Genomic DNA, 24,344 nt, shown 5'->3' with positions numbered 1-24,344 from the left:
ACACCCCCTAGGTATGTTAAATGCACATGGGTATCATCTCTCCCTCACGTACACACGTGCAGCTTGTCTCATTTGGTTTCCTTCCCAAGTTAGATGACAATAAATAAAAATTATCATGAATTCGATAAGATGCCTGAGTGCCCCTTTTTAAGGTCTCTAAACACATTCATTAGCCCCCCGCGGGACGGATCGCTGCTCGCCAGCCCCGCGCAGACGTACCCAGCCGCTCTGCCAGGCGGATGTAGACCGGGTCCACTCGCCTCATCGTCTTCACCAGATCCTTCCTGCGGAATTTGATTTCTACCGTCCCCTCTGGCTCCAGGATTCCTCCTCTGATCAGTGACGGGGAAAAGAGAAAAGAAAGGCACTTTCAGGTCATCAGACAAGGGGAAACACAAAATGGAATGGTTCAATGTTATCTAGAAAGTATGTAAAAAAAGAAGAGAAGAGAAGGGGGGGACGAGACGAAACAAAGAGAAAGAGAGAACAAGAAAGAAAGAATCTTAGCTACTATTTATCCAATGCCACAAATGCACACCAGGCTTCAGAGAAACAGGTCTATCCAACAGCAATAGTACAGCCTGGTACAAGCAATGCTCTTCGGCAGTCTCTTTTCAGCTGTGACCTGAAAGCTCTTTCAAAAGGCAGGTATGCTTTCTGAAACAAACCAATTAAGCAGCCATTTTCATTAGAGATCCTGCCCACTTCCCAGGTCGAAGACAGAGCAGCACGTGATTTGAAACTTGGGCTTCGGAAATAAAATCACTTCAGTCTTTAACTGTGAGGGCAGGAGTGAGGACGAGGAGGAAGGTCAGCGCTAAGGGTGACGGAACAGCAGCAGCGATGAGAGTTAGTACAAACGTGTATTGGTTCTTAGGGAGAGGACGACACACTTTGCGCATCTTTCTTGGCTACTGGAGCTCAAGACCCCTAGAGTCCAACTCCAGCTCTGCAAACCACCCACGGTCCTTCCCGATGTCTTGCAAGTGGGGAGCTTCTCCTACTGGAGCAGCTGCCCAGGAATTCTGCCCTGCCAAGACGGTGGGGGTTGAGAGGACGCCCTGACAGCACAATATTCACGCTGTCCTTCTATACACCTTCCTTCTATCCACTACAGATAGCCCAGCTAGGGCTGGCTTTTTCCTCCAAATGATTCAGTATCTCTCTATTTCAGAGATGCTTTAAAATATTTTTACAAACCTGCTTCCAAGAGTTTGCCTGTAGTTTTATATCCTGATTCACCCGTAACTAGAACTTCACTTACACCAGTTGTATCTAATTAAAAAAGTGCAATGACCCAAATGCCTGTCTGACAGGTAGTACAACACTCAGGAATTTTAAAGCAGACACTTATTTACACTTACTTAATTTGCAAAATTGTATACACAGGCACTTGTTTCAAAGCACAAAGCAGTGTGTGGAAATATCAGAATGGGGAAAAAGCCTCCTAAGCACCAACATGTCACTGTGCTTTGTGAATGCCAGTCATGAACCTTCTCAGAGGCTGTCTCACACCGGCTACAGAATTTACCCCATCTAGGTCTGGCTCAGGAGACTTTCCGAGCTGTGAACACCCACACAGCAAACTCCTCTGGGACGTGGGTTACAACTGGAAAGTGCTCAGTCCCTTACAGCAACAAACTGCCACGCTTTTAACTGTGAGCTTCTCGCTCAGCCAGGTCATTATGCCTCAAAGCAGGTGGTTGCGGAGGGAGGAGAAAGCTGCCATACCTGCTTTCCCGGTCTGCATACATCTCCATGTGACGAGGATTAATGGTAGGGTCAATCACAGCCCAGGATCCTCCTCTCAGCTCCGCTTGCGGTGGGATGTAAATGAGCACGGGCTGACGATACTCTCTCAGGCCGTCCACAATGTAGGCACCGAACTTGAGCACTTGGTCGTACATGTCTGCAGAAAAAGGACACAGCGTTTGAGGTCACAGCACGTCAACGCTTCAGCCCTGCCACGCTGGGTCAAACTGGGGAAAAAATAGTTATTCAGCACTTATAACCACCTCCTGCGACAAGTATCACAAGCTCTGGCTGGCGTTGTCTGGGCCTGGGCAAGATGGGCTGAGAAAGGAGATGTTCCCACGGCAGCCCTTCGTCTCCCAGCCACTGGACCTCCGCTCCAGAGATCAGGTCTGGTCAATTCCCACATAACCACATCTAGTCACAACGCATGGACTGCCGGGTCCTCAGCTCACCCCAGCCAGACCCACACCGTGTGTCCTGGGCATAATCCATCCCTTCCTTCCCAGCCAAACCAGTACTTCAGCAGTTCTGGAAGCCAGGTCAGGTATTTCTGTACTTAATACAAGCGTAGCCACCCAATTTCACACTTTATACCACAGACCGGTATCACAATTCAGGTAACATGCATGGGGCACCTACCAGCAGCAGACCTTTTGCATATCTTTATAAAAATTAGTGTGCCAGAAGGGTTCAGATGTGAAATAGCATTTTTCTCTTTTTGCATTAAAATTTGTTTAAGGCATTTTACTCAAAATTGCTAAGAACAACTCCACTGTGTAAAGACAGTACATGGAAAATATCAGCCCCAAAGGTGATTTAAAGAAAAGAGAAAAAAGGGAGGCAAAAGAATTTATGTGCGATGATACAGTTTATAATGGATATAGTTTGTAATGGAAACAGGCACCCTCAAACACATATATTTTGTTACATATAATTATATATAGAAGTATCAAATCAAATACACAAGAAATGAAAAATACTTATTAGGATCACCCACTCCATCTCTTTGTTCACACAGGACTGTATCCTATCTTTCTTTCCCAGTGCATTTTAAAGCTTTCATTCAGAAATCCCAAACAATAAATCTACCACTTCTTTAGGGGCATTTCCACAACCAAACAGATGAAATTTTCCTCAGTATTCAGACAAACTTCCCCGCCTTCCCCATCCCCATTAATTTCATATTACTACTCCTCGTACCACCCTACCGAATCTCTCCACTCCTTCGGGCTTGTTATAAATAGCAGTAGGTTTTTCAGTGGTTTTTTTTTCCCTTAGACACACTATAGGTATTCATTTCTCATGTCTCCCAGGACGGTATTTCCAATCCCCTCCATCATTTTTGTTCTTTGCTTGGCGCCTCACAGTTTGCCTAATTTTTTCTGGCCGTTAAAATACCGGTGCATTGAGCAAAACACCTAAGTGGGCTGCATTTATGTGCCACGCACACACACTGGCCTTCGGTAATAGTTTTAGAAGACTGAGACACTTTTATTCATCTAAAATCCTTACATCGTTTGAGACAGCCATCGTTTGTGGGGAACAGAGTCCAGCCAAGGTTCCCTTGGCATTTAAACCCAGTTTAATGTTAATGACATTAGTTAAGGAGCCTTTGGGAAATACGCACACACACACTTACATACGTATGCACACACTAACACATATAGAACATGCAAGAGAGGGAGGTGTATATAAAGTGTATGTGTGTGTCTGTATATATAAAAAAACATATATATCTATATATAAAAATACCATAGGCATTGATGTGATCCCTCCACTTCATTTGCAAGGTCATTGTCCAAGTACCCAAGAAAAGGAGTTTCATGTTATTTAAGAAATGTCAAATGCTGATGAAGTGAAGAACAATTTATTTCCTCTAATTGCAAATAAACATAAATTCTGGCAGAGACAGTGGGGACTGAGAACCAAACAAAACTCCAACCTTTTCCTTTGTCCTGAGCAAAGAAAAAGACCTCAAAAGGGGTGACAAATTTATTACTAATTACACAATTATTTTATTATGTAGTGCTAGTAATAAACCACTTGAAGTACTTTCAGCTAATTCTAGTGTTAAGAAAATAATTGCTTGATTCAAATTATTTTAACTGAATTAATTCGTTACTAGACATTTTTTACTAGTGCTACATAATAAAATAATTGTGTAATTAGCAATACATTTTTCACTCCTGCCAAGGGTATATATTTTATTCAGGTTAAGTGTAGAAAAAAAAGAAGCGCTACTTGTTTGAACAAGGCAGAGGGAGGAGGAGCAGAGAAACTGAGAGAAACTTGCTGCTTTCTGGGCTCAGCTCCAGCTCTCTCCCAGGGTCACCAGGTGGCATCAGCAAGGCCAGGGTGGCATTTCTGTGCCTACACCGCTTTCAGCATCCCACTTCCAAAGCTATCCAGAAGCATGAACTTCACTGCCATGGGGTTCTGTACACAGTTACGCCTTCTGGGATCCTGCAATACAGCACTTCATTTTCCTGGAACGTCCCAGCAGCCTTAGTTTAATATTTTATATATGGATTTACCCCAACGGCTGGCTTCTCTTGCACCTCAAAACCTGCTGCGGCACTTCTGGGCTACAGACGCCCCTTAATACTTTCAGATCTGGCATAAACTCCTCTGCTGCAGGGGATTTCCCCTTTTCTTGCAGTAACCGTTTCCGCTAATGGAGACCAAGTTTTGCTCAACTAAGGATGAGACAATCAACCCAACTGCCACCACAAAGGCTCCTCATGTGCCACGCACAGCTCCAGGCCACGGAAGCTGCCGAGCTCCAGAGAGGAGCCAAGGGGAACTGCGGTGTCCACAGGCTATGAAGGGCTCCTGCTCTTCTGCAGGGATTTTTCCTCCCGCCACCTCAACTGTTCAATTTGCATACACTTACCGGTTCAGCAAGGCAGGGGCTCTTAAAGAATGTATATTTTTAAGAGGTAACATCTAAGTGGAGTTGATGAAGATCATAAAAATACTACAAAGACAACTCAAGACACCTGCCTGTAGTCCCCATACCCAAACACACACAAATACAACACACACACAGCCTCCCTGATTTACGTTAATGCTGTACTTGAGTGTGAAACTCTGAAACACTTGCCATACTGTGACTATTGCCCCTTATTTTCAGTTTTGCTCCGTTCTCCACTCTTACAATGGAAAATAGTGCACCCAACGTAACTGCTGCAGGTGGTGAATGATGCCGGGTCCCGCTGGTGCCCAGCGCTCTGTGCCTGAGCTGCCCGTCCAGCCCCAGTGCCTCGGTGCAGACTTTGTAAATCGTTATTACTGTAACTGCCACCCTTACTATGTTTAAAACAAAACCCAGCCACTTCCACCGTCATCACGCAGCAAAGCACACCACGCGCATTTAAAAAGCAGGCTGTTTGCACAGCTGTTCTTGCGAAGGACTCGCTCACGTCGAGACTGGAAAAATTAAATATTATATTTCCGGGCTGAATCTAATTCCTGTATTAATTTAAACCTGAGCATAACAAGCCACGGGCAAGACAGAAATGCTGCAGAAGTGCTCTAGAAGAGCAGCGCTGTGGGTTGTTCGGTAGGGCAGCGTTCGCAGCGGACTTGCCCGTGCCCTGCCCGCTCAGCTGCAGTGTGCATCGGCCTCTGCTACGCACAGACACGAGATCTGCTGGAAGCTGTTATCATTACCCTGTATGTGTAAATATTGGCAGTCGGATGCATCAAGCATGCTAGAAAGGCTGCAGACAGCTTTTTGCACTGCCATCGTGGCGGGCAGCGTGCCCTGAACCTCCAAAGCTGGAACGGATCTCATCAGCTTGGCTGGATTATCAGATAGGACCTGGAGGTAAACACCAGGCGTGTATCGGCTGCAGACACATAATGTCCCTCATAAACCCATTACATACAAGCAATACCGTCATTCAACATCCAGGTAATAAGAGATTTAAAACAGCCTTTTCATTCTGCTGAAGTTTTTTTTATTGTTATTTATAACCTGTCCCAGGAAAAAAATAATAAGTAAAACATGAAAAACCAACTGCGAGTGACCCTGTACACAAGCAGCGCTGCAGTTTAATGTCGTGGGGATTTGCATGCTATCAAACTATTCATGCCGAGTCCAAGACCCTGGTGCTAATTTCCAGTAAATTTCACGCTTGATGTCTCCCCGTTGTGGGTCACTGCCGGTTCGCCTAAATAAACCACTTCCAAATGGCTCCTCCATCTAAATATTCAAGCCAGTTTTTATAATTTAATTTTGCATTATGCTGAATAGCCTTCCGGCCAGATAGAGCTCATTGGGGAAACCACCAATACCATTGTGATACGCCTTTATTTATGTTATTTATTTATTTATTTTACGGCTTGAATTAGACCTCCTAGGCCGACTAGTAAAGAGGTTTTTTTTTTTTTCCTCTCTCCCCCCCCCCCACTAATGTCAATTTTCAGCATAGCGAGAGCTGTCTCTAATCTTTTCCTACTCATTACACACAATTTTGGAGTCATTTTACCCACAGTGCAGTCGGCTCCTGGCAGTGTGTTTGTGTGCACTGAGGGGTGGCATAATTGTTTATTTTCCCTCCCTGCATAATCCCCAGCCAGCGCTGGAACCAAAACTGCAAACAACTCCCCAAGGAGCGCCCGGAGTGTCAGGAGAGACCAAAATTGCAGGAAAATGCAGGGACCAGGGTGCAAAGCGCAATGGCTCTGCTCTTCCCCCCTCCGCGACGGCTCTCTCCCCCTCCCGCTACCGGCTGGGGACACGCAGTATGAACATCAGCATCCTCGAGGGACCCTCTCCACCTTGGGCTTCTGCTCTCACCTCCAAAGCTAAACTCGGCTCCTGAGGCACCCGGCAAAGGGCTCTGGCAAAGCCAACAGATCTCAGAACATACTAAGGCAAAATAATTTAATGTTACCAAGCATTCATTAATCAACCACTTCCCCATAAACTGGGCGGTAGGGAAAGCAAGTCATGAAGGGAGTGCAGTAGCAGCACACGGAGCAGAGACCATCCTGAAAGGTAAGGGGTATTTTCCAGAGGAAAGAATTTTGCCACCTTTTGCCATCTTCCACCTTTGCATCTGCAAACTCAACGGCATTGCTTTCTGCCCTGCTAACGAGACACTGTCACCCTGCCAGTCCTTCCAGAGCAGGAACTGTTACTGTATTAGAGCATCTATAACTTTGCTTCTGTGTTTTGTTAAGTGCCACATGCAGGTAAGAGGCCGTAATCTTTTACTTATTTAAATTCTATGGTATCAATCTCACATTCTTGGCACTTCACAAAAATTTCAAGTAGCAATGCGTGGTGCAAAAATGTAACCGCTGGTACATTAACTGAGCAGTTTTAGAACTGTTTGCTTATATGGACATCACTGCCACCAGAAGAGTCACCCGGGAGACAGCCCTCCACACCACAGTGTTACAGCGGGAAAAATCGTCAGACAATGTTTCCACTTGATGGAATATGCCTATACCTTTTTGATATGCAATAATATCGGCTTATCCAGCCCCACTTTTAAGTTGAGACAGAAGGATATAAAGCTTTCTGAGCAGAAGGGGTTTCCTGAGATTAGGGTTTAATTAGCACAGGTTGGCAGCTGTAAATTTTATTAGCAGCTAGACCACCGTCAACACCCAATTACCCGTTCTCACTGCGGATGATCCAGCCAGTTCCTATAACTGTATATGAGGGTACATATAAAAATACAACTGCATTGCTTATTTTGATAAGAACTTGATATAAAATTTGCTTCTTGCATATTCTATATTATTTCTGCTACGTGCCTATTAAAGACAAGACACACCCGGATAGGAGTGGAATGAAACCCTCCATCACCGCAGCTACTGCAGCGCAGAGCGGCCCTGTCCTCTAGCTGGCTGCACAACGACCACGACTGACTTTCAGCAGAGCCGGGCAGAGCGTCGCCACGATTTCAGCGGGCTGACATGTCCAAACACTCTGGCAGGCCTAGAGAAGTATCCCCTTATTAGCATTTCTAAGGGAGATCACGTACTGGCCATGAAAGAGCAGGGCTGGATGCAGACTAAATCAAAGACACGTGAAGCAGATCCGCTACCAAGTTTATGGGTCCAAGTTGTCACCACAGTTAAGCCAATTTAACAGCTGGCTGCCACCCAAAGGACCTGCTTCTGTCCTTTGCCACTTACTCCCAGCTGCTGGTCTGTCCCTGGAGAACCCCTTCAGGACGCTAACCCAGCAGAGCTGGTGCCAGTGGGTATGCCACAGCAGGGAACGCAGCGGTGCCCTGAGCAATAAGAGACTCCACGGGACAACACTGAAAGGGGATCCAAATTGATGGTTACCTTTCATTCCACCGGAGAAGCCTCTCCAGTTCGCAAAGACCATCAGAGGCAGCCCTTCTCGGTTAAAGTCATTGATAGCCTGGGCAGTCTTAAAGGCAGAGTCAGGGAACCACACCTGGCCAGCCTGCTGGATTATCTGGGGGGAATAAAGACGACTGTTAAGCCGTGAAACACATTAACAGAAGAATTAGCATAAAAATATAGAAATGGATGCAACAAGAGCTGTGATGTGGAATTAAGAATGAGAAACACAGCACATGAAACGTTTAGAATCTGCTTGCCCACAGAAAAATCGGGACAATCCTTCTGTCACCAACGTCAAAAGGAATGTCCCCCCTGATTTAGCTAAGAAGAATAGTGATGGTATGGAAAGCCTGATACTACGACTGCGGTGAGAAGGTGAAGGAGAAGAAGAGAGAGAAAAGGACACCCAAAGTAGAAAACCCTGAAGAGATGATGCAGGGCCAGAGCTGTGAAATCAGGCAGGAGAAAAGCAAAATGTCAGAGCAGAAAGAGCATGAAACACTATGGTCACAGCAAGAGAACAGGGAAATGTTTTTTTCTTGCCAGATCTCCCGAGTCCTAGTCCCCGCATCTCACCAAAGTCACAAGAGAAGCAGGACGGCTGGGGAACATGCCTCCTGTAGGAATGGCCAACACAACTGCCCCTTTGCTCCTCCCAGCAGCTGCCATGCATTAGCACCGCCCCAAGGAATGGCTATACTTTTCATCCCACATTGTGGGGGGAAAAACCCCATCACAAGTGCTCTTTCCCCAGAGACATTTGCAGAGGACAAACAAGCAACCGAGCACACGTTCAACCTACCTTGGCCTCCGAGTCCAGGTTTGCAGGATCAGCGGGGATGCTGAGCTCCACCGTTCTCGTTTCTACGGCAACTACTCCTACAGGTATTCCTCCCAGCCTGGTAACATGCGAGACAAATCAAAATTCATATTTCTACTGTTACACAACTAGACATCTTTCCAATTTGCATCAAAATACTCACGAGAGACAAATCATGCAAGTGAACGGTGGAAGGAGCATTCTGGCCTTTTTGAAGAGTTTAGGCATGTGGCTAACCTTCAGAGTAGAATTTACAGTTCTCAAAGCAAAATCTAGTCCTAAAAACTAGCACATACCTCACTAAAAATTAAACAGAATAAACCGAAGCCCAAATCTTGAACGATACAGCTACATCTCCACCACCCTTCACCTGCTACCGTACAGATTTTGATACTGATGGTCCTGACCATGAAAAATAAACACGCAGAGCCCAAGGCCTCCCAAGCCCTGCTTCCACAAGCACTCTCAGCTGATGAAATACATCCACAGGCCACATGTCTAAGCAACGCTGATGTCTCAGCCACCCGGAACTTCCACTGCTCACAAAAGCTCCCTCTCCCAAGAGGTTAGGGTGAATGACGGGTAAAAGGTTCAGGTTTGCCCGTCTGTCTCCTCCCCAGACCCTCTGCTGGGGATGACCGCGAGGGTGGGGAGGGTGCAGGGACAGAGGGATGCGCAGGGAGTGCCAGCACCAAGGAGGATGCTCGGCTCCGCTGTCCACAGCGTTGAACCGCTCCGTTACACAAAGGGCATCTCGCTCGCGATGACAACCGCCTACTCCCAGGACGGGAGTCCCAGCAGAGCCTACGCTCTCTCTTCAGCCACCTCAAGCTGGATGACACGGGCTGCATGCAGAAAAAGCGACAGGGCCTGTGTGCACTAGGGGGTTGAAAATATTCCCATTCACTATGATTAAGAGTCTGCCTAGAAACCCGTAATTGCAGAAGCCGTCTTAAATCGGTAACTTATAACTTCTATATTAGGGCCCATGTGACCTAATAAAGAACATCTTTATCCAAGTATTACGGTTATTTATTGAACTTGAAAACAGCTCAAAACAACTTCTGTTTTCCATTATACTTCATATAAATTTTATCAGGCTAGCACATGAAGATGCTACATCTTGTTTTATAGTGTGTCCCTGGACAAGTTGCCATAGAATAATAAAAGACAATTTACAGCCAACAGCACACATATTCCAAACATACATACAAAAGATGAGTTTTGGCAGCACTTACAGTAACAATCCCAGAAGAATACATTCATATTTGTTTTTTCAAAATGCCACTGCTTTTGAAAGAAGTCAGTTTCATTTGTATTATATATACCTGTATGTGAGAGCCCAAAGCAACTTGGAATTTGCCAGAAGAAAGGAACTGCAAGTGAAGCTGAGCACGGGCCTGGGCAGAGACCTTCTAGCTTTGCCAAATCATTGATTTCCCCTGCCCCTCAGTGTACTGCTTAACCTAAAAGCCTTTAAATAAGTATAGGACGTTGTGAGATAAAACTTTAGAGTGTCACAGATGGCAGATAAAAATACCAAAGTGTATCAAAAGGTCACAGGACATCCCAAGGTTACGTGCTACAATCAGGAGTGGAGTCAGCAGCTATTTTCGGCTCCTCTCAACGATGTATAAAGATCAGACAGTATTCTGAGTGGGAAGGATCTTCAGGGGTAGCAGTACTCAGACCCCTGGGACCAGCCGTGGTCAGAGACATGAAAGCCCAAGGCGGCAGAGCTGGGCTGCACCAGCAGATGAACGTCCCTGCGGCTCAGCACCAGTCTCCAGCTGGGCTGGGGCAGCCCAGGCACTACCACCTGGCTCCGGCTCTGGCACAGGCTGATACGGTGCCCGAGGAAACGGGTGTTCCTCTGTATCACAGCCTGCGCTAGGATAAAGGCAGTTCCAAGACCATTAAAGACCCTCAGAAGTCTTAAGAAAAGAGCAACAGAGGAACACTTTGCTGAGCACACCCTCGTATCTTGAAGCCTCCTTCAGTTATTACGCAGCATTTCGTTAACATATAGCTCCCGATGGCCGTTTTAGAGCTGTCCAGAGTGGACACAATCCTCCGAGATGCTGCACATGAGCTCTAGTGAATGCCATAAGCTTTGCTACCTCACAGCATGACCTCTGTCTCTCTGTCCCTCGTTAGGAGGACTCTCTAGAGCTGTGGCTTTGAAAAGTCCAAAAGAGAAATGGGAGCTCCCAGTGCCAAATATTCTGGGCCCAGGTGTGCTATCAACATAATGGAGATACGAAACAGCAGTGATTGACGGCTATACTGGCTAGGAGCCTAGCTGGCTCTCCCAGTTGTGCTGTGCGCTTTGGGAACAGCGGTCTTTTTCCCTGTCTCCCACTGAATTCTTTAGTAATCAATACAGCATCACCGGGAATATCCTGCTACTACAGTCAGTCCTTGTGTCCCCAGTTTGGTGCAACTAGAGGCTGATGGAGTCAGACCCCAGGGGCAGCCACAGGATTTCCAGAAGATCATAAGCATTATCAGGTAGGTTGGCTCTAGGATGTTGGCACTGTGACACTGACTGTACGGGAGGTGAAAGATCCGTAAAGAAAAGATTTTTCTTTGATGCAAACTTCTGCTAGGAGCTAAGGCACTCTGAGCCCCCGTCATGCGCAGGCACGACCGTATCTCATTAAGGCAACACCTGAAGCCTCCAGGATCCCGTTCAGGCACTTCAGGGTTTTTCTACGCTCTCACTTGTTAACAAAAAAAAAGAAAAGGCTGACAATTAACCAAAAACACTGACATCAATTAGGAGCTGGGAGTCTGCTGGAGGCAAGAGTATGAAGTTCTGTCTGGAGAGGAGCGCTGGCAGTGTCTGAGGAATGAGGAGTGACAGAGGATAAGCCCACTGCATTTGGACAGCTCGAGCACTTGCAGTGGAAACTCAAGGGAGATAAATGTACTCTTGCAAAATGGCTTTATTCTGAGAGGACGCAGACAATCAGAACAGGAAACTCACAATGCCATTTTGGAGGGGGCAAAAACTAAAGAAACTAAAGGGGGTTTTGAGCCCAGCTGTGATTTGCATTCTGCCAAAATCCAGATCCCATCTCCAGGCTTCAGCTTCCTGCCTGAAACTCTGAGAGTTCATGGACCTGCAACACTGAGGATGACCCGGGCTGCAAATGGTTTAAGGCAGTGACCTGAATCTGAAGGCAACAGGGAACATTTTAGAATCCTGCACGGGTGCCACATGGCAGCAAGGTAAGGGGAAGTGACTCCCCTTGGGAGGCAGTGAGTGCCGCAGGTCTGTGGAGCTACACATCTCTGCATCACGAAAACCAACTAAGATCAGGTGTGGTGGGTGCTGGTTTGGAAATGCTGCAAGTTATTCCACACAAACCTCAACGTTAAGCTCTTCTCTATGCAGGGTTTCTTGCAATTTGCTCTAGATGAACTTTTCTTGCAAGTCAAATAAGATTGCAAACTAAGAAACTGAGTAATGCACCTTCAACTCAGTGAGAGCTGCAAAAGGCCTCCCTGTGCAGCCAGCACCTAGGGAAACATATATTGTCTGCCAGCATTTTTAACAATATCTCTCTTTTTGGCTTTTGTGGATGTTAAAGCTGTCACCTCCAAGCAAACCAGGGGAAATGATCAGACCACACTTCATTCGCGTGGTAAAGAAACATCCTATTCAAGTAATGACTTATTTTTACTTATAGCCATCAACTTCCAAAGGAGGTTCTAGAAAAACACAAAGCATAACGAAAACTTGATTTCTACAAATGTCTAAAATGCCTCTTAGAATTTACCTTGCTCTACCAACCACAACTGTCTGCGCCCAGGGCTGCATGATCTCCAGGAATGAGCCATTGTCAAAGAAACCACTTAGCCACTGTCCTTTTTGACCTAAAGGGAAGGGAAAAAAATGGAAATATCAGAGGAGGGAGGAGGAAAGAAAGAAAGAAGAGACAATATAAAAAGGAGCAACTGAAACTTGCTTAAAAATGCCAACTGGAGAACTTGGCACTGTCTTTTTATTTATTTATTTTTAAATAGATTATAATACAAGGGAACATTAGACAGCTGAGCATTTGTCTGCCTTCAGCCATCATGTCTTATTTCATTTGCTAGTCTGCATAAAGACAGTCATTTATCAGCAAAAGCATCATTTATTGTTAAACGATGGGGTTCGGATAGCAGAGGGACTTCGCATGCTTTTAAATAAATAACTCTGTTTTTTTCAAGACACTACAAACATTTGTCAAAAGGCAGTAAAGTCATTAAAGATGTTTTCCAAAATGCCTCTTTCCATTTTAAAACTTATCTCACATTTTTCTCTTGATTCCGCCTAATCTTTCCTTTAAAGAAAGAATGCTGAAGAAACTCAGGAACTAAATGTAAAATTTGCTATGATATTTTAAAACCAGAGCACACACCTGAGCATGTTTCACACATTTTTTTAGAAAAAGTGAAATGAAGTGCTCTGATACTGAAAACCTACTAGCTCTGTGGAGGATCCCAGGTGATGCACCTCTTCCTAAACCAAAACGTGCTTTAAAAGGCACCGTCCTGGATACTCCTACGCGGTCAGACCTGTTCTCCTGCCCAAAGAACGCAGCGACTTCCTAATGCTTGAGACAAATCAAACTGTTCCTGAAGAGCACGTTACCAAGATGACTGTGCAGTTCCAAGAGAAACAAACTTTTCCTGACCCCTGCAGACAACCAGCTTCTACCCTGAAGTATGAGGCTTTGACTACCTCGGTCACACTAACTATGAACTAGTATTTGGCCTTTATAAAGCCAGTGCAGGATCAGACTTGGGGGGTTCCTCCTGCATCACAAACTCCAATATATTGACAGCACCTTTTCACCTGCACGTGGAACAGCAGATCTGTGCACTAACAATCCACATACATTCCTTCAAATAAAATTCTCAGGATGACAGATACCCCTACTACAGGAACCAGGGTGGCAGTTTACGGTGCGTTTCTCTACTTTCCACGGGTGTTTGTTAAATGGGCGCAAAAGACACTATGAACGAGTTAAGCCTCACTATGTCAGTCCGTGCAGCACCATGGTATTGTTTCCCTGTTTCCACTCTCCAGACAGGAAGCCCGCGGCAGGAAGGTTTTCCAATATTTTTAGCCTGGACCCTACTCCAGCGACCATGCCAAAGAGCGTTCGTCTGGGCTGACTGCTGATGCCGGATCGGGGAGCGACAAGCACCATTTGCAGACAGCTCCTTCTGCAGTCCTCGAGCCTCTATAAGCTGTATATCCCAAAGCCAAGGCGTCGAGAGACCCTACCCACCCAGACAATCACAGAAATCACAGCTCTCCAGGGGCACCTGCTTTCCACTGGGGCTTCACGAAGCTCCACCAAAAAAAGCCCCCAAGCCCCCCCAAAGCCCTCCCAGCTTCACCCCTTGGCACACAGCTCCTCAGGAATGCTTTAATCTGAACAAGCACCTCTGCTTCTGCAAACCCAAGTCCAAAACCAATTAAAAGTGGAGATCCAAGCAAGCTAACCTCTGCTGACTTAAACAGGATGGAGAGTGTTTTATCAAGACCAAACTTGTAATTACTGTGTTCTACATTCCTTGCCTCTGTGGCCCCACTGTAAAATGTGACCATCCATTTCAAAATTATCTCTTTATCGTGAGCCCAAAGCTGATCGTTTAGATTCTGGCCTCGTGTCGGGCGTCAGTTTGAAGAATATCACGGCAATATCTCCTCTAATAAATGGCTTTAACTTTTCACCTAGGAGATATCTGCTTTAACTTATCACAGGGAATCATCTGCTTTCCTTAACGCTTCCACTAAATTAAAATCTGAAGTCACTCGATTTGGAAGCCAGCGTTAGCTGCACTCAAGACAGCTGGATGAATTACTTGAGAGATGATGAAAAAATATTATCCAAAACCAGAAAACTTAGTTTATCACAAATCTCATTTTAGCCCCCCAAACTCATTAATAACAGCAGGCATAAATGGTCACCCAGTTTGCAGCTTGTACGTACACAAGCTGCACAACCCCAAAAGCATGCATGGGGGTTCAATGGTTTGCAGCATTTCCAATATAATTGTTCTCCCAGATCTGCAGAAATACTGTGATTCTTTTAGCGAAAAGGCCTTTGTATATCGACTTTCCTCTGAACCATAAAAAAAGAAAATCTATAAAAGTAACTAATAAGTCTCCTCAAGCACTCAGAATTTACATGCTATTTTTATATTATATTTAAATTGTTTAGAACTAATTACTTTATAAAGCTCTGAAACGTATTTTGATTGCAGACACAAAGCCTTGACCAACAGTCTTGAAACAAGAGGCGTTACTGCACACCCTGGCCACCAAAGAGCTACGTACTTGGATTTGGGCGTCCAGCCAGCATCCAGCGAGGATCATAGGGAGTCTTGGTGGGAACAAACTCTATGGTTCTGTCTATAGGATCCTTGACTTTGAGGATAGGAACAGGGCTGTATACACTCTACGGGAAAAAGAAGAATATTGAAGGAAGTAATTCTCCTGCACAGCTTTGCACCAGGCACCTAAAGGACCTGGTCAGAGTCTTCTTTCTCCCACACTGCACAACTCTTCCACTGCCGGGATCCCAGAGCCTTGGTAAGAGCCTGAAGGAACTTCCATGGTGCTCCATGCACTCTCTTTACCATAGAATCATAGAATGGTTTGTGTTGGAAGGGACCTTAAAGATCATTTAGTTCTAACCCCACTGCCACGGGCAGGGACACCTTCCACTAGACCAGGCAACATCTGGCATGCGTCGTACTTCATTTGCTCTTGAACTTCAGGCATAGCCAGCATCAGTGATGGGTTGCAATTTAATTTTTGAAAGGTGACCAGGCCACCTGACTCATTCTATGCACTCTTTCCCGAAGGAAGGTGACCTGCGTGTTCTCGTTGCTGCCTTCCTGGCTGCAGAGCAGCTTACACGTATACATCAACCCCTACAAATTACTGCCTCAGAGGGCAACTTTTAGAGCCTGTTCAGTAACAGACAATCCATCGCTTACATAAAACCCTGCTGCCCAGAGCACTGAGGGCAGCATGCCAGGGGAGCGATGTGGAAGTACCCAAGGCAGTGCCAGCCTGCCCCGGCACCCCAGTTCCTGCAGCACTTTTAAGACAAAAACTACTTTGTGTACTTCAATACCATGATGCCTACCAGCCTTGATCGTGAGCCTAACCCACTTTGTTAGGCACCATACAAACACAGAAAAAGCCCACAGATACAGAGAACCGCCCCCTTCCAAAGCCCTGGGAACAAAGCCAATAGGTAACGGCACCTTGCACTGCCGCAGGGCCAGGAATTACCTTTGGCATGTAGGAAAGCCACTGCAGAATAGTGTAGACTCCTTCAAAATCATCACAGACAGTGCCGTGCGTCACTCCGTTGTTGTGCATGATCTGGATCCCTCCCAGCTGGTTGTTGGAGGTATAAACTTCCCGTCCAAGCACCTTTTGAAAGAAAAACAGGAAAAGCATGAGAGAGTGGGATGGGACAAGGAGGTGATGACTAAGGCGATACAAACAAGCCCATCCCTGCAGCAAGGCGTCATCACTTCAACACCACAGGATGGAGCAAACCGCTCACAATAGACCTTCCCAAGCCCTGTATGCGGATAAGATCTTATGAACAGCGATCCCCAAGGGGAACGATACAAGTGGGGAAACTGAGGCAGAGGGCAGTTATACGACTTGCCCTTCCCCAAGCAGCAACGGAGCCGATACGTGACCAAGTCTCCTGGGTGCTGACCCAAGCTCAGCTCACTAGGTCAAAATTGCTCTAAGACAATGGGTAGGGTGGACCCATTTAAACCATTAACTGGGGGAAAACCCAACACCATGCATAAAGACACGTATAGCAAAGATAAAGCCCCACCAGCTCCTTAGAGAGACTGGAAAGAATAAGACTCTGACTGCTGGGCTTCCAATTCTCTTGCACGGCTCCATCTCTAATCTCAGCCCAGGCACTGCAGCTCTTTTCTCATTCTCCTGCTGTCTCTTTCCATTTGCCCTCTCGCTGACTGATACACTGATCTCTCGGTCACTCGGCTTTCTGCTCCACTGAGTCCATATTACTAATAACACCTCTGCCACGGCCAGTTTACCTCATGAAGGCAGGAGCACATCATTACAAAATAAACTCATAACTTTGACATTCTAGCAAATACATGCCGTTTGTTATTTTTATGGGTTGAGTCTTTCTAAGAGACAGAGGGCATTACATACCTGCTTCATTTAGATCTTAAAAAACCCCCCTCAAACACACACAGCCAACCTGCCCTCCCCCACCAAACAACCAGCGCAGCTTCAAGGGCCACCCCAGGAGAGGAGTAGCCCAGGGCAACCCGGTCCTCACGGAAGGGATGCTCGGGTCTGACTTCATCCTCATCCCGACATCCTACAGCGAACACTCGGGACATACCTCACTCATAGCAGAGGGGCACTCCACATTTCTCAGGATTCGACCCTATGGGCTGAAAGTAAGAAGGTGCTAAAGGGGTACGGAAACAGAAAATTTGGATCTGGTTATAAAACTACAGCGGCCTGATTAGCTTTCTTCCTGCACAACAGCAGTCAATCACAGCCGGGGTCAGGGAGCCACTTGATGTGCCCACCGAAAGCACTGCCTAACCGGTACGGCACAACACTATCATTTGCTAACTCAAATTTATTTTCCTGTGGAGGAGAAAAGGCCTGGTGGTCTGGCATTCCACAACACTCAGCATTTTACAAGCGCTGGAGGATCCTCACAAAACTCCCCGTGAGACAGACGTCAGTCGAGGTTTACGTACAGAAGAAGCCGAGGCACAGAAATTACACAACTAGCCCCAAAATTTAGAAGTCAGTGTAAGCACTGTGGTTGTGCACAGAGATGTTCCTGGGTCTCTCTTCTGAGCGCGAACACCTTCATCTTCCTCTAACAAAATCAGTGCCATGAAAAGGCCTGGTAGAAAAGAGAGCGGCACAGATTTAGGTTCAAGGAAAAGAAAAGCACAGGCCTCCAGATGCCAGGCCTAAGCCTAGCTAAATGCTTTCCACAGAGGAAAATAAAAATAAAGAGGATTTAAACTCCCCATCTATGAACTAATGCAAACGCATGTACATGCAAAATGGGCCTCTGCTGCTGCTTATCTAGAGACACTGTAGACAGCTCGGGTTTACCACCGCTGACAGGCAATGAAAACAGTCTAATATACCGCCTGCTCTCACCCTTAAATCCCTTTTTGGAGATCAAGATAAATATGCAGCTCCTTTTCCCGAGTGCTCCAGACATTTCAGTGAAGTGGCAGAGCATTGTGAGGGGCTGTGCAAATGAAATCCCTCTGTAACACTGAGCGAGCGCCGTATTTACTTGTCAGGGTTTGTCAGCAAAGGCAGCGTCATCCCAAGCTGCATTTAGAAGTTGCAGCGCTGAGCGCTGGCTGCCTTCATTTGTATGACATGTATGTCCACGCGTGTGCCCAGGGCAGCAGGAGGGACATGTAATACGGGCACAAATCCTGATTTAAGCCCAGTCCAAAGGCAGAGCAAGGTACTCCAGTCCCCGTGCAGAAACCCTGCAGCCAAGGGGTTAAAGATGCTGGCTGCCAGGGACACTGCTGGGCTGGGCGCTGGTCCCCTAACCTGCTTCTGCACGGGTGCTCTTCTTCGGTCTTCTCAGGAGCCGTCAGAGATCCTGCCAGCTTCTTTCACACACAGAGCTGCAGACTGAGTTGGGTGCCAGAGGTTAAAAGGCACTGAAGGGCTAGCCAGCTTACAGACAATGATCATTGGGCTTGAGAAAAAAATGAACGCAATAGCTCATCCATTCAGCTCTGCTAACCACCTCATCTCTGACCTCAGAGGACTACATTTTTAAGGGCTGACAAGTAATTCAATCTCCAATTAACAATCTTAAATGGTGCAATGCATATTGCTGTATAAATGTTTCTGCAAGAAAATATCCAAGGGTGAAAGAGAATACATGTGCTGGAGAAGTGCAAAACCGGTGCTTCTGCAATTAAAGGATTTAGATGTTCCTCAGTAAGACACATGGTCATCAGAGGCATGAGTGGATTTAGAAATCTTGCCAAATCAGTCAGACCGGCAATGCTAGAAACAAAGTCGCGGGAGAAAAGGCGGCACAGGATTAAACCCTGTATCTGACATCATCAGGATCTGTCAAAAGGGTAAACTTCAAACCCTGAGAGTTTGGGTCCGCCGGGGAGGTACAGTGAGCCATGCGGAGCAGGAGGTTAAGAACTGAAAGCAGCATTACCCAAGGCTTGTAGAAGGCACAAACCCGTGCACGGAAGGGTTAAGTTTGCAAAGCAGGCCCTTCCTAGCAGGAAGGTTACTGGCACTCAAGGGAACAGTCAGAGAGGCAGCTACCAGAGCCAGCTGCAGTAGACCAAGATCAAGCAAGGTCCAGCACGAGCGGTGGGAAGGCCCAGGTTCCAGGATTTTAAAGCTGAGATACACAATACATATACACCTGAATACTGGCAATATTTGATCTTGTGCTTAATGTGACGGCAAACACAGACAAAAAAGAGCAGCTGTGAACAGCAGAGCACCAGACAGTAAGCTTCTGGCACCAGAAAATTTGCTTTAACTTAAATTCTTGCCACTCCATGAAAGCTCTGAAACCCAGAAACCTTGTTTCTATCCACCCAGAGTTTGACCTGCTGCCAGTCAAAGGAAGCTGCTGGGGGTGACTGGCCCCACACGGAGATCCCAAACTTGCCTTTTCTGAAGCCTCTAGTGAGGACCCCTCACTTCTGTTACTGCTCCTTTCCTGCACGTTATCCCAGTGCCTCTGCATGTTGGACACCGTTTCCTTTTCCCAAGCCAGCAGCAGCAGGTGTGATGGGTCTGAGCGAAGGGCAGCAAGCGCTGCTCCCTCCGCTGGAAGGTGTTAGCACACAGGGCTGCTCTCCCTTCTCCCAGCAGCCTTCCCCTGCGCACCCCCAAGCACTGGCATTAACCATAGCCAACAAAGCAGGACTGCCACCACTCCGTGCATATTTGATACCAAATCCCAGTTATTAGGGACCCAGGCTGTATTCGGATGAGGCACTCAGTCTCCCCTTCCTTTGCTCCTGAAGACAAACCCTTCCAGCGTGCAGAGAGCAGCGCATGGAACAGGGTACACAGGACAAAACGCTTGCGCTGTGCCCCATCTCAACCAAAGGACGAGGACATCGGTGAAGCGGTCAGAAGGCAACGCTGGCTCTAGAGCTGCACGAGTTAAAGCTCAGCCCACGACTGCAAGAACGCACAGATTTTTCTATTTTCCAGATAATGCAACCTTCGATACCACGTGCTTACAAAATAACGGTCAGTATTGTCCACACTTTGCCATTTGGTCTTCCAAATGCCACTCTCCCATCCGTAATGGGAAACCGCATTTCTTTTTACTTTGGAGGATCTTTCGGGAAGCACAAAGGAGAGCCCGGATTCTAGCCGCCTTTTCAGCCTTTAAAAGACCGTCCTCAACAGGTTTGTAGGCATGTCATATGCATATTAATCATCTGCTAGCACTCAAACCCGTGATGACCAGCTGCTTTCTCTCTGCTCCTTTTCAGAGCCCGAGCTGGTCGTTAGTGGAGACATTGACTGCAAAGCTGGTCTGGCTGCAAACTTGATTGGCTCCTATGTTTCATCAAAGATGAAAGATCTGAAAAAATGACAGCGGAGGGCTTGGATGGGAATCATTATGTAACATAAGTGCTGTTATTATTCAGAGCATATCGTGTGTTTATATCAAATATAAGTGCCAGATTTTTATCCGAATAATTTCAATAATTGCAATTCCCATCCCACCATTTATATTATCTGCCAGAAACCTGAAGCAGAAAAGGCACATGCACATACTATAAATAGCCTATTTTTCATAAACAGGCAGAAATGATCAGAATGAATGTCTCATCAGAAAACACAATGCAGGGAACTTAAAACCTGACTGCTATTATGTGCAGTCAAGCCTCAACAGATCTTACAGCGTTCATTTCTATCCCTCGGCTCTTCCCCCGCACGGAGCATGCCGTCAGAGGGTGCACCAGAAGCAACGCCGGGGAGGAGACCCCAGCCAGGGCGGGATGGCAGCGAGAGCCGTGTCCCCCAGCAGCCCTGTTCCAAGCCTTTAGCCCGTTGGCACGGCGAGCGCAGACACCTCCGCTCTGCCTGGAGACGGGCTGCACTTCTTGCATTTCTAATCTATGAACGTGTGCAGTTCCTGCACTTTTAATTTACGAGTGTTCGGTGGGGGACCCTTCTGACTTGGGAACATATTGGCTCGGTCTAATGCTTGGAGATTATTAAAGTCAGAGCTATACTCCACTATCAAGTCTACAGATCTTTTATTTAGAAGATATGGTGCTCTAAATGCACAAAGAGCTCCCTGTCACCTTCACATTAAAGCCCCTAGTGCCTGGTAAATGGAATTATATAGCTGTCATCTCCTTTCCCCAAAGTTTTAAGAGTACAATGGGCTCATTTTTTCACACTCCATCCCAGCTTCAGAACTAAGAGACCTACTTTGTATTGATTTAAAGTCTCAGAAATAAATAAACCTGCTTCACCAATGTGATTCACAAGAAATTCATGATACACTATTGCATGATATATTTCAAGCTGTGGCTCCGGCTCTTTTTTTCCTTTGGTGAGTGATGGGGGAGGTGGGAGGTAGGGGGAGGTGGGGGGAAGCTGACAGCCTGATGGTTATTGGAGATGGCTCCTGACTGCAAATCCAGAAGCAGGTCTTGCTGGTGGAGTCTTTTTCTTGCTTTAATTTGGTGAGATCCGAGGGGAAAGGGGGAAAAAGCAATTGCACTCCACCTCGGAGGCAGCGGGGAAAGATGCATCCAGATGGACGCTGCAACCGCAGCTGGCCTTTCTCCACCACCTTCTGCTGAAGATCCCAAAGCACCTCCCCAATACAAAGGGAGCAGGGCTCCAGCGCTGATCGGTTACAGAAGAGGCATTCTCTCCGTTTGCAGACAGCAACATGGAACGTTATTGGGAGGAAACAGTTTTTCCATCTTGCAATAATTGATACGGATTTTTGGAAATTTACGGATTGCAACAGAAAATCAAATTTTGCCATCTTGAGATTTGAACAAATATCAGACAGGGTCAAAATGTTTGTTTTGACTTCTGAAATGTTTGTTACAGGTATTAGAAACAAAAATTAATTTGGAAATAAAAGTCAGTTGGGGAAAAAAAAACACCACCAAACAAACAAACAAAAAAGAACTCTTCATTTGACCAAAAAAAATTCCGAACAAGAAATTCATCAAAACTGATACTTTTTCCTGAAGAGTTCCAGTTTCAGTGAACTGGCATTTTCAAGTGAAAAATGCCTTGTCAAAAAATTCTTGCCTAGCTCTCCTTTCCCAGTGTAGGGAGACTGCTTGTTTTGCTCAAGGTCACTCCATCTGTCAGTGGTAAATCAAAAGGACTCAATATACTTTGCAAACTAAAATTACAGCCCCCTGTTCTGCATGGTGCAAACACATAAATCCCATCTGTCTCAGTTAGGGGTTCCCTAATCTAGACACTAGCCCTATCAACAATATTAATGATTGTCTCCAGGATACTTAAAGATCTTGTTTTGGCCATTCCCTTGGTCACCTTCTGGACCCCAACAGGTTCAGAGACCATCCCAGGGACAGGCTGCAGTACAGGTATCTCCTTCACCTGGAGAGTGAAACTTTGTTCGCTTTGCAGTGTGGGTTTAGGCTTCATCACAAGATAAGTGACAATTCTCCAACGCCATTCCTCAATTTTCCACTCAAGTGTCCAGAATGGCAGATACTTTCTCCACAATTCAACGGAGAAAAGACCCACAGGCAGGTCACCCTGACATCCTCCAAGGGACACCCCAGGAGAGGTCAAGACCAGTTACCATGGGACATGTTTGAAAAGCGCCTTTTTCCATTCAGCTCTGGTGGAACATCAGGTACCAGAGTTAATGCTCCAGTAATAAGATACTCTGCAGGATCACCAGGAACTGGGATACAATCCTGGTTACATGAAACATATACAGGGCTTAGAACACACAGCAGTTTCCCTGGAATGTATGGGAAGAGATTTAGATAGGCACAATATGGGCCACTACGCTAAACTCCTCTTCATCAGGAATAAATACACACACAGCCCCCACAGCACAGGCACCATCCACATAGATAAACTGATCAAGATCCATATTAAAAATGATAGAAGGAGGGAGGAAAAAAAAGTCAACAAAAATCTATTAGACTTTCTTCCCTAAGCAAACATAAAGGGACTGATAATGCAATGCCTGGAACGTAAATTGTCTCTAATGGGAACAATACACAAATATCACCACTTAAAGAAAGGCAATTAAAAATAAAATGTAGAAACGGAGGGTGGTGTTTGTTTATTTGCACTCCTCTGAAGTCCGGGCACCCATCCTGCTTACATTAATTTCTCTACACAGAGGAAAGGCCTTGTGTTACCAGGACCGCCACCAAGCAGGCGCTCCCAGCAGCTGGGGACTCTCACTGGCACTAAAAGAAATGAATTCTGCTCTCTTCCTATTGCCAAATATTGCTAAACTGAGACTGACTCTTACAAGAGCTCTACTCTGACCTTGGTTCTCAAACCAGACTGGCTTTGTTGGGGTGTGAGCGATGGTGACCTATGCCAGGGAGACCTCCGACAGCACCGAGGTCCCACATCGGTTCTGAGAGAGATGAAGAAACCACCCTCTGCCCATGAAACCACCCCCCCGTAACAACCCAAGGCACAGCACAGCCGCCCCTCCTGCTTCCCCCACCAGCGGAGCAAGAGCAGGGTAACCTTGGTGAGATCCACGAGAGGAACCGACTGACGGTTAACGCTGTTGAAGTGTCAATTTCTGTTTGACATTTCCTAGACCCTCTTTGATTAGCATTCTCAAACACCCTGCACCCATACGTATCTCCCTAATAGTCTTGCTGTGCCGCTACAGAAAGATTCATATCATGCATTAATAATTATAATGCTTCTTTGAATGACAGGGATGGCACTTGCTGTTCTAGCTCACATGATTGCTCTCACATGATTGCTTTGATCTAATCCCAAGACCGGAGTCATCTTGAGCAGATACTGAGCTATCCCTGCCTTGAATCTCAAAGAAAGAGCTTTCCACATTCTGTATTTTACTGTAAAACCCCCGAATGGCATCAGTCTCACAGGGCTTTTATTTATTTTTCCATATTGTGAAATTGAAGGGTAAATATTACTGCTTGCAATACTGAAGACCGATCACTCACACGAGACAGACTGGTGTAAGCTTCTGTTCCTCACACCAGAGCTCCTCCGGTGCGCCACCGACAGGACCCTGCAGCCTCTCGCGTGGCACAGCACCCCCAGCAGCTCTGCCCCTTCCTCTTGAGCCCCGACCTGTTGTCTCACCCTGGTATTCCAGTCCCACGGCACCCATCA

General features: G+C 46.3%; 1 protein-coding gene across 1 annotated transcript in view; it reads right to left on the bottom strand.

The window, feature by feature from the left end:
* The window catches only part of ACACA (acetyl-CoA carboxylase alpha), a 134,987-nt gene that overhangs the window by 17,801 nt on the left and 92,842 nt on the right, over nucleotides 1-24,344 (bottom strand). The window contains 7 exon segments of the mRNA XM_063341859.1: nucleotides 220-332; nucleotides 1,732-1,909; nucleotides 8,068-8,203; nucleotides 8,894-8,990; nucleotides 12,697-12,793; nucleotides 15,255-15,375; nucleotides 16,221-16,364. Coding sequence (XP_063197929.1) covers nucleotides 220-332; nucleotides 1,732-1,909; nucleotides 8,068-8,203; nucleotides 8,894-8,990; nucleotides 12,697-12,793; nucleotides 15,255-15,375; nucleotides 16,221-16,364 — 886 coding nt within the window.

Source organism: Chroicocephalus ridibundus, chromosome 7, assembly GCF_963924245.1.
Source record: "Chroicocephalus ridibundus chromosome 7, bChrRid1.1, whole genome shotgun sequence".
NCBI classification, from domain to species: Eukaryota; Metazoa; Chordata; class Aves; order Charadriiformes; family Laridae; genus Chroicocephalus; species Chroicocephalus ridibundus.
This window is presented reverse-complemented; position numbering and strand designations above follow the sequence as displayed.